This window comes from Malaclemys terrapin, chromosome 2, assembly GCF_027887155.1.
Source record: "Malaclemys terrapin pileata isolate rMalTer1 chromosome 2, rMalTer1.hap1, whole genome shotgun sequence".
In the NCBI taxonomy this organism is placed as follows: Eukaryota; Metazoa; Chordata; order Testudines; family Emydidae; genus Malaclemys; species Malaclemys terrapin.
The window spans coordinates 154,329,830-154,342,909 of record NC_071506.1 but is presented as its reverse complement, the minus strand read 5'-3'; the positions used below and the strand labels follow the sequence as shown (position 1 = coordinate 154,342,909).

The 13,080-nt window shown below is 41.3% G+C and overlaps 1 protein-coding gene across 1 annotated transcript in view; it reads right to left on the bottom strand.

Annotated features, from left to right (window-relative positions):
* DNAH5 (dynein axonemal heavy chain 5) overlaps positions 1–3,518 on the bottom strand; it is a 222,059-nt gene extending 218,541 nt beyond the window's left edge. Inside the window, exon 1 of the mRNA XM_054019813.1 lies at positions 3,309–3,518. Within this exon, the coding sequence (XP_053875788.1) occupies positions 3,309–3,365 (57 nt within the window). The 5' untranslated portion in view covers positions 3,366–3,518. The remainder of the gene's footprint in view (positions 1–3,308) is intronic.
* Positions 3,519–13,080: the final 9,562 nt, after the last annotated feature.

Here is a 13,080-nt window from a genome sequence, read left to right as displayed (position 1 = left end):
AGGAAGACAGTATAAGGACCTGAAGTGCAGTCTGGAGGGGACTTGGGGGGACCCTGGCCCTCCATGTTGTCCCAAAGGCTACCCAAGGGTATAATTTTTCTAGACGATTTAGAACCACTCAGAAGTGTGTACTAACATTTTATACCTCCAGACAAAACTCTAAAGCTTGCTTCAGCTGAAATCTGTATATGATTCCTTTTTGAGGGACCCAATGTTGCCAAAAGGAGGTACTCCCTCCTTGAGGGTCAAAGATACAACAGGAGAAAAGTATACATCTTCTTTTAGGTTCAGGTTCCTAACTAGAAGGGAAAAGCTAATTGTATTAGGAAATCTATGGTGTCTGCTTAGAGAAACCAAAAATAGAGCCTTAGCCAATTTCAGGTACAGCTGGTGAAGTACTTCTAATGAAAACTCAACTCCTCCTCTACCTCTACCACTGCTGGCAATTATCCAAGCATAAGGTAAAATCAAGTCTTTAATATGTCCGGTCTGTATTTCTAACACATATACTACATTTTGAGGTTTAAGAAGTTTTACATAAAAACTAGTTTACATTCGTTTCCTATTTAATCTCCGTACATAAAATATTATTAGCATTATCACGAGCTTCTACGTGGAGCCTTGCTGCACAAACAAGCCTAGACTTGACAAACCAAACATTTGAGTTGGATTATTTCACCATGACAGCAAATGGAGCTCTTACTGACAGATTTGTTTGAGAAACTAATAGCAATCCATCCTGCTATGCAGCTTTCTTTCTGAGTTATTGCAAACAGTACAATCAAAGGTAGAGCAAATGGTCATGCTGGCAATCTAAGCAACTCAATTTTTATCCATTTTTAAAACACTCTTCATTTAAGCCACCCCTAGAATAGGGAGGGTAAACATCCTCTCACTCAGGCCACTGTAACATTTGCCAAAGGTATCATTTAATGGGTGCCTTTCATTATTAAAGCTCTCTTCGCATCCTACTTACCATCAGGAGAACCAGTTTGAACTGTGTTTGTAATTATGTTTCCATGTGTCCATAAGGCAGTAGAACAGAAAACTACATTGTAATGGAGGTGTTCCATTGTAGAAAAGAGATCCACAAGTCACTACTGATAATGCACAACTACTAAAAAACTGAAGAGCCTACTAAGGTTTTTTTGTTACTGTTTTTTCTAGTTTTTTTTAGTAATCTAGATTAACAACTAACCTGATTTCTGGTACACAACCCTTTCCTGTGGACGACAATCAATTTCAGCTCTTGCAGAACATAAATCCCATACTGGACAAGCTGGCATGTAAAGAGTATTTAAAATTGTGTTCAGAAAAATGAATTACTTATGCATACCTGACCCTCTGTCCACAGACAAGAAAAGAAGAGTTGCCATAACACACACAAAGCATTAGGTAGAGACTATCAGTACACCATCATCATACCGTCATCTGATTTATTAGAAAATCTTTGAGCTCACAGCAACCAAGACGATAAAAAGCATGGAACAGGCAACTAGTCAATATCCAAAGTAAAGCATAATAAATACAACAGCTGCCACAGAAGTAGAGTGGAAGTGGTGAGTGAGTGATTCCAGACACAGCTATTCAGAAAAGGTATCCCTATGTATCAAGCCATAGTTTGTGTTAATGGAAGGCAAAGGACCCAAGAAGAGAGCAGGATGCCTCAAACCCCATCAGTGATATGAATCAGGGATCAATAGCCACAACTAAAGTGCAAAACAGATTATTTTGTGACAAGTCTACACTGGTAGCTGCAATTTGAATATAATACATGCAAGGGATGCATACTACCGATGGTAGAGCTAAGGCACAATCACACCTGAATGCTTGCATGTGCAGACCAGTACCATCTCCAAACTCTACCTGATGGACACTTGACAGTCCAGAGGGACCCAGAGTTATATGTAATTTCTCACAGGAGTCCACAATATTAACAGTAGCAATTATGTACTCAGCAACCCAGACATTTCAACATTAAGCAGCCTGAACACCACCAATGGGGACTTGGACTGCCAACCACATCTCATCCCATGAGCTGAAGCACAAGTCTACCAGGGCCCAGCACTGAACAGTTTCTCCAGTTAGGGGCTTGAAGTTCAAGTACTTCCCTCACACCCCCATCCATCTTTCCATTTTCCGGCAAATTATTTTAATTGTCATGAAACCTTGTTCCAGCATCAGTTCTCTTTTCTTGCTTAAAGGATAATCAAAAGTTTTCCTGCAACTTTAAACAGTCTCACTCCTTATAGTATAAAGGGACCACCATTCGAGAAGGTCCTGTTTCACAAGAAGAGCAAATTACTTAAGCACACATAAGAGATATTTGAATTGGACTTCTACATATTTTGCTATACTAGTAAATATATTGAGGGCTTCTCTACATGGTGAGTTAGTGCATGGCAAAGAAGGATGTTAATCTGTACCACACTTCCACACTAGGGATTTAATGAAAGGGTACTATGGAACTTGTAGTGAGTCGTAATGCGGTTCACACAGAGTGTTAGCACAACTGCATAAGAATGAACTTTAAAAATAAAGCATTTTTCATTGAAATTATTTCAAATTACACTTTACATTTGGTTTCTTACCTGAAAATCTTCTTATTCAGAAGATGACAACAACTTGAAAATAATGTACCTGGACAAGAAGTCAAAACTTTTTAGTTTACCAAGATCCTTTCTATGGAAGAAAAAATGTGGTTCATGCGTTGTAAAAATTCACTTTCAAACTAAAAGTCTCAAAGCAGTTTGTGTGTTGTACATTAGGTTTTTCGTGCTGGATTCTCAGAGAACTCATTTAATATACTTTTGAATATGAAGCCTGCACTAAGTAGCCTCTCTGACCATCCATAATCACATCAAGCTAATCCAAAAACTGTGTGTTAAAGTAACTTCTCATCTAATACACCTTCAATTACAGGATATTTAAGTATTTAATATAATTGACTGAATTTATTCTTCAACATCCAAGTTTAACCAAGTCATATTGCCATTTTACATGTAAATAAACTGATGCCAAAGTAAGGTAAAGTGACTTCTCCAATGTCACAACAAGTCAGTTCTAGTCCCAAATGTGTCCTAAGCTTTAAAAAAAAATAAAAAAATTAAATCTTGGGCCATTTAAATCTTACACCTAAATCACACAAACAGATAAACCAGACCAACTTCTCACTGTTCTTAACAAATTACTTGCAATTGTTCCTTCCTTAGATTGTTTTTTAATTTGTCTGACAAATCTTCAAGTTATTGTATTACGAGAATTTTTTATGTTAGTATGAACTTTTTCCACACTTCAGTCTTCCTTACCTTTAAAACTCTGGTGACACTTTGTTTCCAAAGTTGTTTTCTTCCAGCCCTAAACATTGCTTTAAATCAATGTAGGATACTATCAGCATCAAGAGGTGTCAGTTTTCAATCCACACAGCTTATAGATTTGCTTGAGCTGCTACATTCCTCATCCAATAGTCTTTTTTCCTAACAGGCCTCTTGGAGAGCCAGCAGCTGTCAAAGTTTGGATTTGTGTTTCTTGAAGCAAGAACTGATGTGTGCTTTTACTAATACAGGCCAAGCTGAACTGATTCAGAAATCACAGCCACTAACCACCATAATTTACTGTCTTTGGAGCATGAGCCATGGAAATACAACTAACAACCAACCTCTCTGTTGTTAAGGTAATATTGTTTATGTACAACACTGTTAGGTTTAGAAATACTCATGCTCAATGGCCAACGTAACCATTTGTACAAGTCATTTTAAACACGCCTTATCTTGATTTCTGTTTACTCCTATTAATGAGGGCCTCAAGTGAACAGAAATCTTTACCTCTTTGTCAGCTATGACTTTTTGAGTGATACAGAAACTCAGGAAAGAAGCCTCTTCCACAAATCTTTAATCAAGACCTTGGTCTGTGGACTACTCAAAAAGTACTATTAGGCATTTTTGTGCCCGTTTTTTGCCAGCCCTATGCTCCTCTTTCCTCTTAGTCCTGCTCAGTTACACACTGAAATAGTTGTTAAATGTTTAGCTTTTTCTCTTCAAATATTTTCAGCAGTTAGTTTTCAGAAGTGGCAGATCTTTAAGGCCTCCAAAAAAAAAAATCAAGAATAAAGCAAAGTAACTTATACAGCTATTTTTAGGAACTTTTGTTCAGTGTGATAAGTACTTAAGGTTATACTCAATACTCAAAGTGAGAATTGTTAGGTATATTGAAATACTTTGTTGCTTAAGAAATATTGTTAATTTCCCTCTCCATCTCCCCACCCAATGTAATGGAAATCTAGATTAGCTTTACACACACCCCAAAAAAGGTTAGACAAGTTCATACAAGAAATGTGATGGCAATTAAGAGAGTTGTGCTTTCCTCTGCATCTTTTCATGGTCTTTCTCTTTGCCTACAAACTACCAGATGTGCGAGCATGCTAACGCTTCACTTTGAGTTGTGTATCAGTTCACAGGTATTTCAGAGCCCCCACAGAACGTCTAATACACAAGATGCACTTTTTCAAGTAAAACCACTACCAGTATATTTTCTTGTATGGAAGCACATATCCCTCTATGGTCCAGCAAGGACACCAACTCAAGGCTCCAGGCTCCTCAGATGTCACCTCTCTTGGACAGAGACACACATTTCCCCCGCTCCTGACTGAGGTATTTCTAGGCTGCACAGCTTCTTGCCCACACTGTGAATTACCCAGCAAAGGACCAACTGCCTAATCAGACCTGCTTCACTTCTCTTCTCAGAGATGGTAAACAGTGCAATTACAACAGTTTAGTTACCATGTAGGCTGCCCTTTGTAAGCAAATTAATTTATTCTTAAGGTGGAAGCATGAGAGAGAAAACAAATTAAAGCCAATCAAAGAGCCTAAACGCATGCTAATCCCAGAGATCACCCCCGATGCCAACAAGGGCACTGGCTGGTGATTAGTCCTTCAAATCCCACTCAGAGTGTTTCCTGTGGTCACAAGTCCATCACAGCTGCAGAACAAGCCCCCTTAGTCTTATGGGGGCTCAGTAGACCAAAGTCCTGCCAACCCTTCCCTAAGGATTGGGCCCCCTGCCCTATAACAGAGGTGCCGTCCACTTTCTGGATCAGAAAGAAGGCCCTGAGTCAGTTTAAACTCTGGCTTTTTAACCAAAAACCCTTTGTTGACCTCTGGAGAATCCACTTTGAACCGGTATATGTGAGCTTCTCTCAAGGTGGTGGTAGCTCTCTGGAAGCGTTAAACCTGAGTCAACTTGCTGTATCACTCCCAACTGTGCTTAGTTTCTGCAGGGTATGGTCCAGTTTTCCTCCCCAATAGACACAAATATAATCTTTTACCAGTACATAAACATTTGCATTTTTAATACAATGAATTTCTAAACTATCTAAAATTAATTCCATAAGGTTGTCCAGGATATTTTTATATATATATGACAGCAATTTGTTAGGCTATACTGCATCAAAAACCCAAAAAACAAAAACTCACCCTGGGTCCTACTGTTGTAATCCTTGCACAAAAGCACTTTTACCTCACTTAGTTATACATTCATAAATGCTGCATGATCATAGTATCATCTTCTTCACTATGTTTTAAGGCTATGTAATACTGACACCTGTAAGTGTCCTTGCTCTCAACACATTTAGAAGATGTTAAACATTAAGGGCCAAAACATTTTTCCTTACTCAAGTGAGTAATACCATAGAAATTCATGGACCTGGTATATGGTCTCCCCAAAAGTCTTTGAATCCATGCCTACATAAGTACAAAGTCAACATGAATCATTAACTCAGGAAACACCTCATATAACAGTATATGCCCCAAATCAGGGGTTCTCAAACTTCATTACACCGCAACCCCCTTCTGACAACAAAAATTACTACACGACCCCAGGAGGGGGGATTGAAGCCTGAGCCTGCCCGATCCCGCCCATACTGGTGGGGGGGGGGGGGCAAAGCCTAAGCCCAAGGGCTTCAGTCCCAGGCAGGGGGCCTGTAACCTGACCCTGATGCCCAGGGCTGAAGCCCTCGGGCTTCAGCTTTGGACCCCACTGGTGCGGCTTGGGCTTCAGACCCAGGACCCAGCAAGTCTAAGCCAGCTCTGGCAACCCTGTTAAAATGGGGTCGCAACCCACTTAGGGGTTCCGACCCACAGTTTGAGAACCGCTGCCCCATCACTATATCCCACAGGCAACAAAGGTTTAGCCGCAGATCTATTAGCACACATGCCTGCACCCATATATTGCATCTATATACAATGAGAACACTCAGAGAAAATATGACCCAGATAGCAAATTCTGAGGCAGGATTGCAGCTCTAGAGATTAAGGTTGAGACTCTCTGAGCCTGTTGTTGGTATCTGGAGGCCCAATTCCCAATAAATCAATGAACATTCAAATTCCTTATGATGCTTTGAAAATTTCAGCTTCAAATGTTGGAAGCAAGCACACAGCTCTACCTCAAAAAGATGCCATCCTCTTTTCCAGCTAAAGAAAAATATGCAACACTTTTCATAAATATGTGCATTCTCCTCTTCCTAGTCATACACTTTGTATACAGACTATTTCATAAACTTATATTAAGCCTTTAACTTAATTGATCAAATTTAACTTATTGCACAATTCTCTTCAGTACAATCTAACCTTTCCAAAAAAAGTCACCTTTGAATGGTATCTTCAAGCTCCTGTGCTTTTCCTTGTTTAAGTATTTGTAAAATCATTTAAATTCCAAGCATCCTTGTGTTCCCTCTTAGTAGCCGAGATGTCATTTTCCCTTCCAGCTAAATGTATCCAATTGATGGAAGACACCCAGGACAGAATCACCTTCAGATTCTCATAACCACTGTCACTTACTCATTTTCTGAACACTGGGGAAATCAGAGAGCAGTACTGTCTAAGGATTCCAGCCTAATGACAATACAGATAATTAAATTTCAAGTGTAAACTTTAGTCTGATTTGAAAGCAAAATAAGTCAGCCTTAAAGAATGAGCTCGACAGTTAATGGGCTAGCCTTGCAATTCAGACAGGTCATTTTCCAAACAAAAAAGGAGATACAGGAACTGGGCAAGAATGAAGGCTCCCAGTTTGTCAGGAGTTGAAAACAGAAACCTGAAAGGAGAGAATGGATGCAGCATCTGGCAAGCTGTATTCTTCATTTGCCTCTGAGGGGGTCAGGACCCATAATTCCAGAAAAGCATGGCACATGCACTTCCATAAAGGACCCAGAGTAGCTGAAAAGTTATTGAGAACAGCAAAACAGAGACTGTTGAAATATATTGATTTTTAACTATAAAAGAAAAATACACCCAACCTTCACTATAGCAGACCTGGCATTTTGCCGTAATCAAGTATCTTTTAGAGTCTATTTTGTAACCAAGGTAACACTATTTCCATGCGTCTGACGAAGTGGGTATTCACCCACGAAAGCTTATGCTCCAATACTTCTGTTAGTCTATAAGATGCCACAGGACTCTTTGTCACTTTTTACTATTTCCATGGTTCTGGTTAACAGATTTAAGTGAAAGGAACAAATAACCCATTCTTGCTTTTTAGAAAAATATTTATTAACATGCAAAAAGCTTTAACTATAACATGGAGGTTGTACAATAAAGCATTTAAATCAGGCAAAGCAAGGTTACATGTTAAAGCTAAATGTCCTCCTGTTATGAGACAGTAGTTAGTAATGTACTTTAGTCTTCATTAGGGGCTAAAGATGGTGACTCACCAGCCACTACACTACCTTATGGCTGAATGAGGTGATGATGGGTTTTTCCTCTCCACTGCCCATTGACCAGCCATTCAAGTCTGCTGGTGGTCCCCTTAGCCTTGTGGCTCTGTCCACATTTTACATTGATGTCATATTTTACTCCTCACCCCTTCCCAGGGAAGTCAGAGTCCAGTTCACTAGCAGTCTGGCAGCCTTGTACCCAGTCTAAACCCACTAGCCCTTATGACGCTTGTGTTGGGCCTTCACCATACCTTTCCTTGGTGGCCTGTAGGGGAAACAAGTCAATCTCTCTACTCTGTGTTCCAGCCCAGGGTCCCTGTAGCAGGTGATTAAGATCTGCCTCTTCAGTCCTACTGATTCTTCCCCGGACTTCTTCCTACTGTGGCCCCCTAGGCCTTCTTCCCCAGCCTTTTTCAGGCCTTGGAGGGAAGGTAACAAAGGAACGGCATGACAAGAATAGTTAGGGTTACCATCCATCCGGGTTTCCCCGGACATGTCTGGCTTTTTCAATGTTAAATGGCCGTCCGGGGGGGATTTCTAATCAAGTAGAAATGTCTGAGATTTCCCCCTTCCCCTCCTGTGGAGTGCGGCGCGGCTGATTGGACGCCTGGCCTGATTGAAAGCCGCTCGCAGCCACTAGGGCCTCTAGCAGCCAGAGTCCCTCCCCCTCCCCCGCTCCCTCCTCCCCCACAGAGCAGCGTGGCTGTGTTTGATTCCATGCGGAGCCTGCATTTCTCCCTCTGCCGGGGGAGCGGGGGGAGCAGGGCAGGTGGCGGGTGTGTTTGTGTAGAGGCTGCAAGGGCAGGGGGTGCAGAGGCTGCAGGGTGAGTGGGGAGCAGGGGGCACAGAGGCCGCAGGGGCGGGAGGGGGGTGCAGAGGCTGCAGGGCGAGTGGGGAGCAGGGGGCACAGAGGCTGCAGGGGCGGGGGGGTGCAGAGGCTGCAGGGTGAGGAGGAGCAGGGCAGGCAAGGGCATAGGGGCTGCGGGGCGAGTGGGGAGCAGGGAAGCACTTAGCAACCCCCAACCAAGATCAGAGCGGGAGGGAGGAGGGGGAATGCGGGGTGCTCAGAGGAGGGGGCAGAGTTGGGGTAGGGACTTTGGGGAAGGGGTTGGAATGGGGGCGGAGAAGGGGTGGGGTTGGGGCGGGGCCGGGGAAGGGGCAGAGTTGGGGTGGGACTGGGGCCCCGTGGAGTGTCCTCTTTTTCAAATGTTTGAATATGGTAACCCTAGAATAGTCCAAACATGTTTCTAGCCTGGCCTCTCGCCCTTCAGGAGATACTGTCCTCCGTGCTCTCACCCAGCATTCACAGGAATGCTCAGGTAGCTTCATCCTCTGAAATGCTAGTTTGGGGAGCTAATGGGGAGAGGTCTGCCCACCTCCTAGGGCTGGGCCCTTCTGAACTAGACTACTCCCTTTTAAGGCTACTTCTCCACAACTGTCATGTCTTGCAGGTGTGGTAGGGCAGGGCTGCCTGAACCCAAAGCTGTTTTTAAACACCCTTTTTCCTGGTGCAAGGTTTGTACACCCATCGTGACATTTTTTGAGGTGTTCATAATTTAGCATTTGCTTCAAAATCTTTTTATCCTTATAGTGCAATTTCACCATTAGAGTTAGTTATATGGCTTTGTACTTACACGCACAGCTACTATATAGTAGTTGAGGATGGTAGTTGCATACAGATATTTAATTAAGGACCATAATGCAGATTTACAAGACAAGAATTAAGGTTTCATCAACTTATGCATATACCTAACTTAACATTGGACAAGGTGAACGTTTCAGGAAGTTATAAGCCTGTGAACAGAGACTATGGAGCCTGTGAAAAAGGACTATGCAAGTAAATTTTGCAACATCAACTATTAGCAGGAACAATACAGTGAGAGCAACCTTTAGTCCAGGAACTGATCCAACACCATTCAGGTGAGTAAAAGTTTTTCCAGGAGTTTCAAAAGACAGCAGGATCATTGGTTACAGTACAGGCTGGAAGCCTTAAGATGATAGTTTCCTTGCTCCACAGCAGACTTGTCTGCCCTGAGAAACATTACACTGAAACCTCTTTTGAAAATTTGTAACTTAACCTCTGATCATTAAGCCCTCTGCAGGATGGGGCTAATTAATATTTATATGGTGCAAAGGATTGTTTTGAGGCTTCATTTATTAATGCTCATAAGCAAATTGGAGATTCTCAGGCATCATAGAAGTTCAAAGTATTATATACCTCTACCCCAATATAACGCTGTCCTTGGGAGCCAAAAAATCTTACCGCATTATAGGTGAAACCGCGTTATATCGAACTTGCTTTGATCCGCTGGAGTGCGCAGCCCCGCCCCCCCGGAGCACTGCTTTACCACATTATATCTGAATTCGTGTTATATCAGGTGGCGTTATATCGGGGTAGAGGTACTTTGAAAAGAGTCAATCAAGGAAAAGAATTTTCTGCAGATTAACTTGTGCTTTTATATCTCCTACCCTATTCTTAGTACAATAAATTCTGCAGAAACTGTTTAAAACATCATTTCCAGCAGATATTAAGAAATTACTCAGATATGGTTTGGCCATCAATATTCAAGTCTGAAGAGTTAGTGCTGATGTTTTCTATGAGGGATTGCATAAAGTGAACAGAAAGCAGTGTAAGCATTTGAAACAAAATCTTGTGGCAGGCCTCCTGAAAGACATGCTGTTTGCTTAAAAATATAGAGACTTCATGAGTATTGAGCTATTTCGGGGTCATGTTTTTAAGCTGATCTCTGCCAGGAGGGCTAGAGATTTTTTTTAAAAAGTCAATATTAAGGTAACAACTCTAAGAACTGGGGCTTTATTGTGAGTCTCATGATAAAATTTCTCAAATTGGCAACATTTTCTCAATGTATCCTAATTAACACCAGGTAGCTGGAGGCAATACATTGAAACAAGAATAGCAAATGTGGCAAACAAACTAAAGAAAGACAAAATGAGGAATTACTGGGAAAAGTTACAAGGAAAGAAGGAGAGGGTAAGTGTGGAAAGGAGAATAAGAAAAAAAGTGGGATAGAGGTAGAGGTCACTAGTGTAATAAAGTTAGTGAAAGTAAACAATAGTGTCTTGATGAATCTTTACTGAGAGTCTTTGTTATACATCAAAAAAGGAAAGGAGGGACAGGAAAGGAGGGGACAAGAAATTGAGGGAAAACAAAATGTAGTACTTAATGTACAGCTTTATACCAAAATAGCTACAACTACATACTAACATTGGATTATATACTGTGACAGACCCAGACCAGTGGGGTACAGGAGTCTGGTAGAGAGCAAATATACTGGTCACTGGATGAGTAGTTTTCTGTTCCCTGAGTGACCAGAGCAGGGGCTGCACTAGAGTAATCAGGAACCTGCTAGAACCAGTTAAGGCAGGCAGGCTAATTAGGACACCTGGAGCCAATTAAAAAGAAGCTGCTAGAATCAATTAAGGCAGGCTAATCAGGGCACCTGGGTTTTAAAAAGGAGCTCACTTCAGTTTGTGGTGTGAGTGTGAGGAGCTGGGAGCAAGAGGCGCAAGGAAAGGGTGTGTGCGTGTGCGCTATGCTGCTGGAGGACTGAGGAGCACAAGCCTTATCAGACACCAGGAGGAAGGTCCTGTGGTGAGAATAAGGAAGGTGTTTGGAGGAGGCCATGGGGAAATAGCCCAGGGAGTTGTAGCTGTCATGCAGCTGTTACAGGAGGCACTATAGACAGCTGCAGTCCACAGGGCCCTGGCTGGAACCTGGAATAGAGGGTGGGCCCGGGTTCCCCCCAAACCTCCCAATTGACCTGGACTGTGGGTTCTTCCAGAGGGGAAGGTCTCTGGGCTGTTCCCCAACCCACATGGTGAATCTCTGAGGCAAGAAAATCTGCCAATAAGCGCAGGACCCACCAAGATAGAAGAGGAACTTTGTCACAATACCTCTTGACCAACATTGATAGTAGGGCTGTTGATTAATCACAGTTAACTCACATGATTAACTCAAAAAAATTAATTGTGATTAATTGCAGTTTTAATCACACTGTTAAACAATAAAACAGCAATTGAAATTTATTAAATATTTTGGATTTTTTCTACATTTTCATATATATTGTATTCTGTGTTGTAATTGAAATCAAAGTGTATATTATTTTTATTATAAATATTTGCACTGTAAAATGATAAACAAAAGAAATGGTATTTTTCAATTCACCACATACAAGTACTGTAGTGCAATCTCTTTGTTGTAAAAGTGCAACTTACAAATGTAGATTTTGTTTTTTGTTACATAACTGCATCAAAAACAAAACAATGTAAAACTTCAGAGCCTACAAGTCCACTCAGTACTACTTGTTCAGCCAATTGCTAAGACAAACAAGTCTGTTTACATTTACAGGAAATACTGCTCCCCTCTTCTTACTTACAATGTCACCAAAAAGTGAGAGCAGGTATTTGAATGGCACTTTTGTAGCTGGCATTGCAAGGTCTTTATGTGCCAGATATGCTAAACATTCGTATACCCCTACATGCTTCAGCCACCATCCAGAGGACATGCTTCCATGCTGATGACACTCGTTAAAAAAATAATACGTTAATTAAATTTGTGACTGAACTTCTTGGTGGAGAATTGGATGGCCCCTGTTCTGTTTTACCCACATTCTGCCATATATTTCATGTTACAGCAGTCTTAGATGATAACCCAGCACATGTTGTTCATTTTAAGAACACTTTCATGCAGATTTGACAAAATGCAAAGAAGGTACCAATGTGAGATTTCTAAAGATAGAAAATGCAAGGTTTAAGAATCTGAAGTGCCTTCCAAAATCTGAGAGGGACAAGGTGTGGAGCATGCTTTCAGAAGTCTTAAAAGAGCAACACTCCATTGCAGAAACTACAAAACACGAACCACCAAAAAAGAAAATCAACCTTTTGCTGGTGGCATCTGACTCAGATAATGAAAATGAACATGCGTCAGTCCGCACTGCTTTGGATTATTATTGAGCAGAACCTGTCATTAGCATGGGCGCATGCCCCCTGGAATGGTGGTTGAAGTATGAAGGGACATATGAATCTTTAGCGCATCTGACACGTAAATATCTTGCGCCGCCGGCTACAGCAGTGCCATAAGAATGCCTGTTCTCACTTTCAAGTGACACTGCAAACAAGAAACTGGCAACATTATCTCCTGCATATGTAAACAAACTTGTTTGAGCAATTGGCTGAACAAGAAGCAGGACTGAGTGGACTTGCAAGCTCTAAAATTTTACATTGTTTTATTTTTGAATGCATTATTTGTACATAATTCTACATTTGTAAGTTCAATTTTCATGATAAAGAATTGAACTACAGTACTTGTATTAGGTGAATTGAAAAATACTTGTTTTTTTTACAGTGCAAAT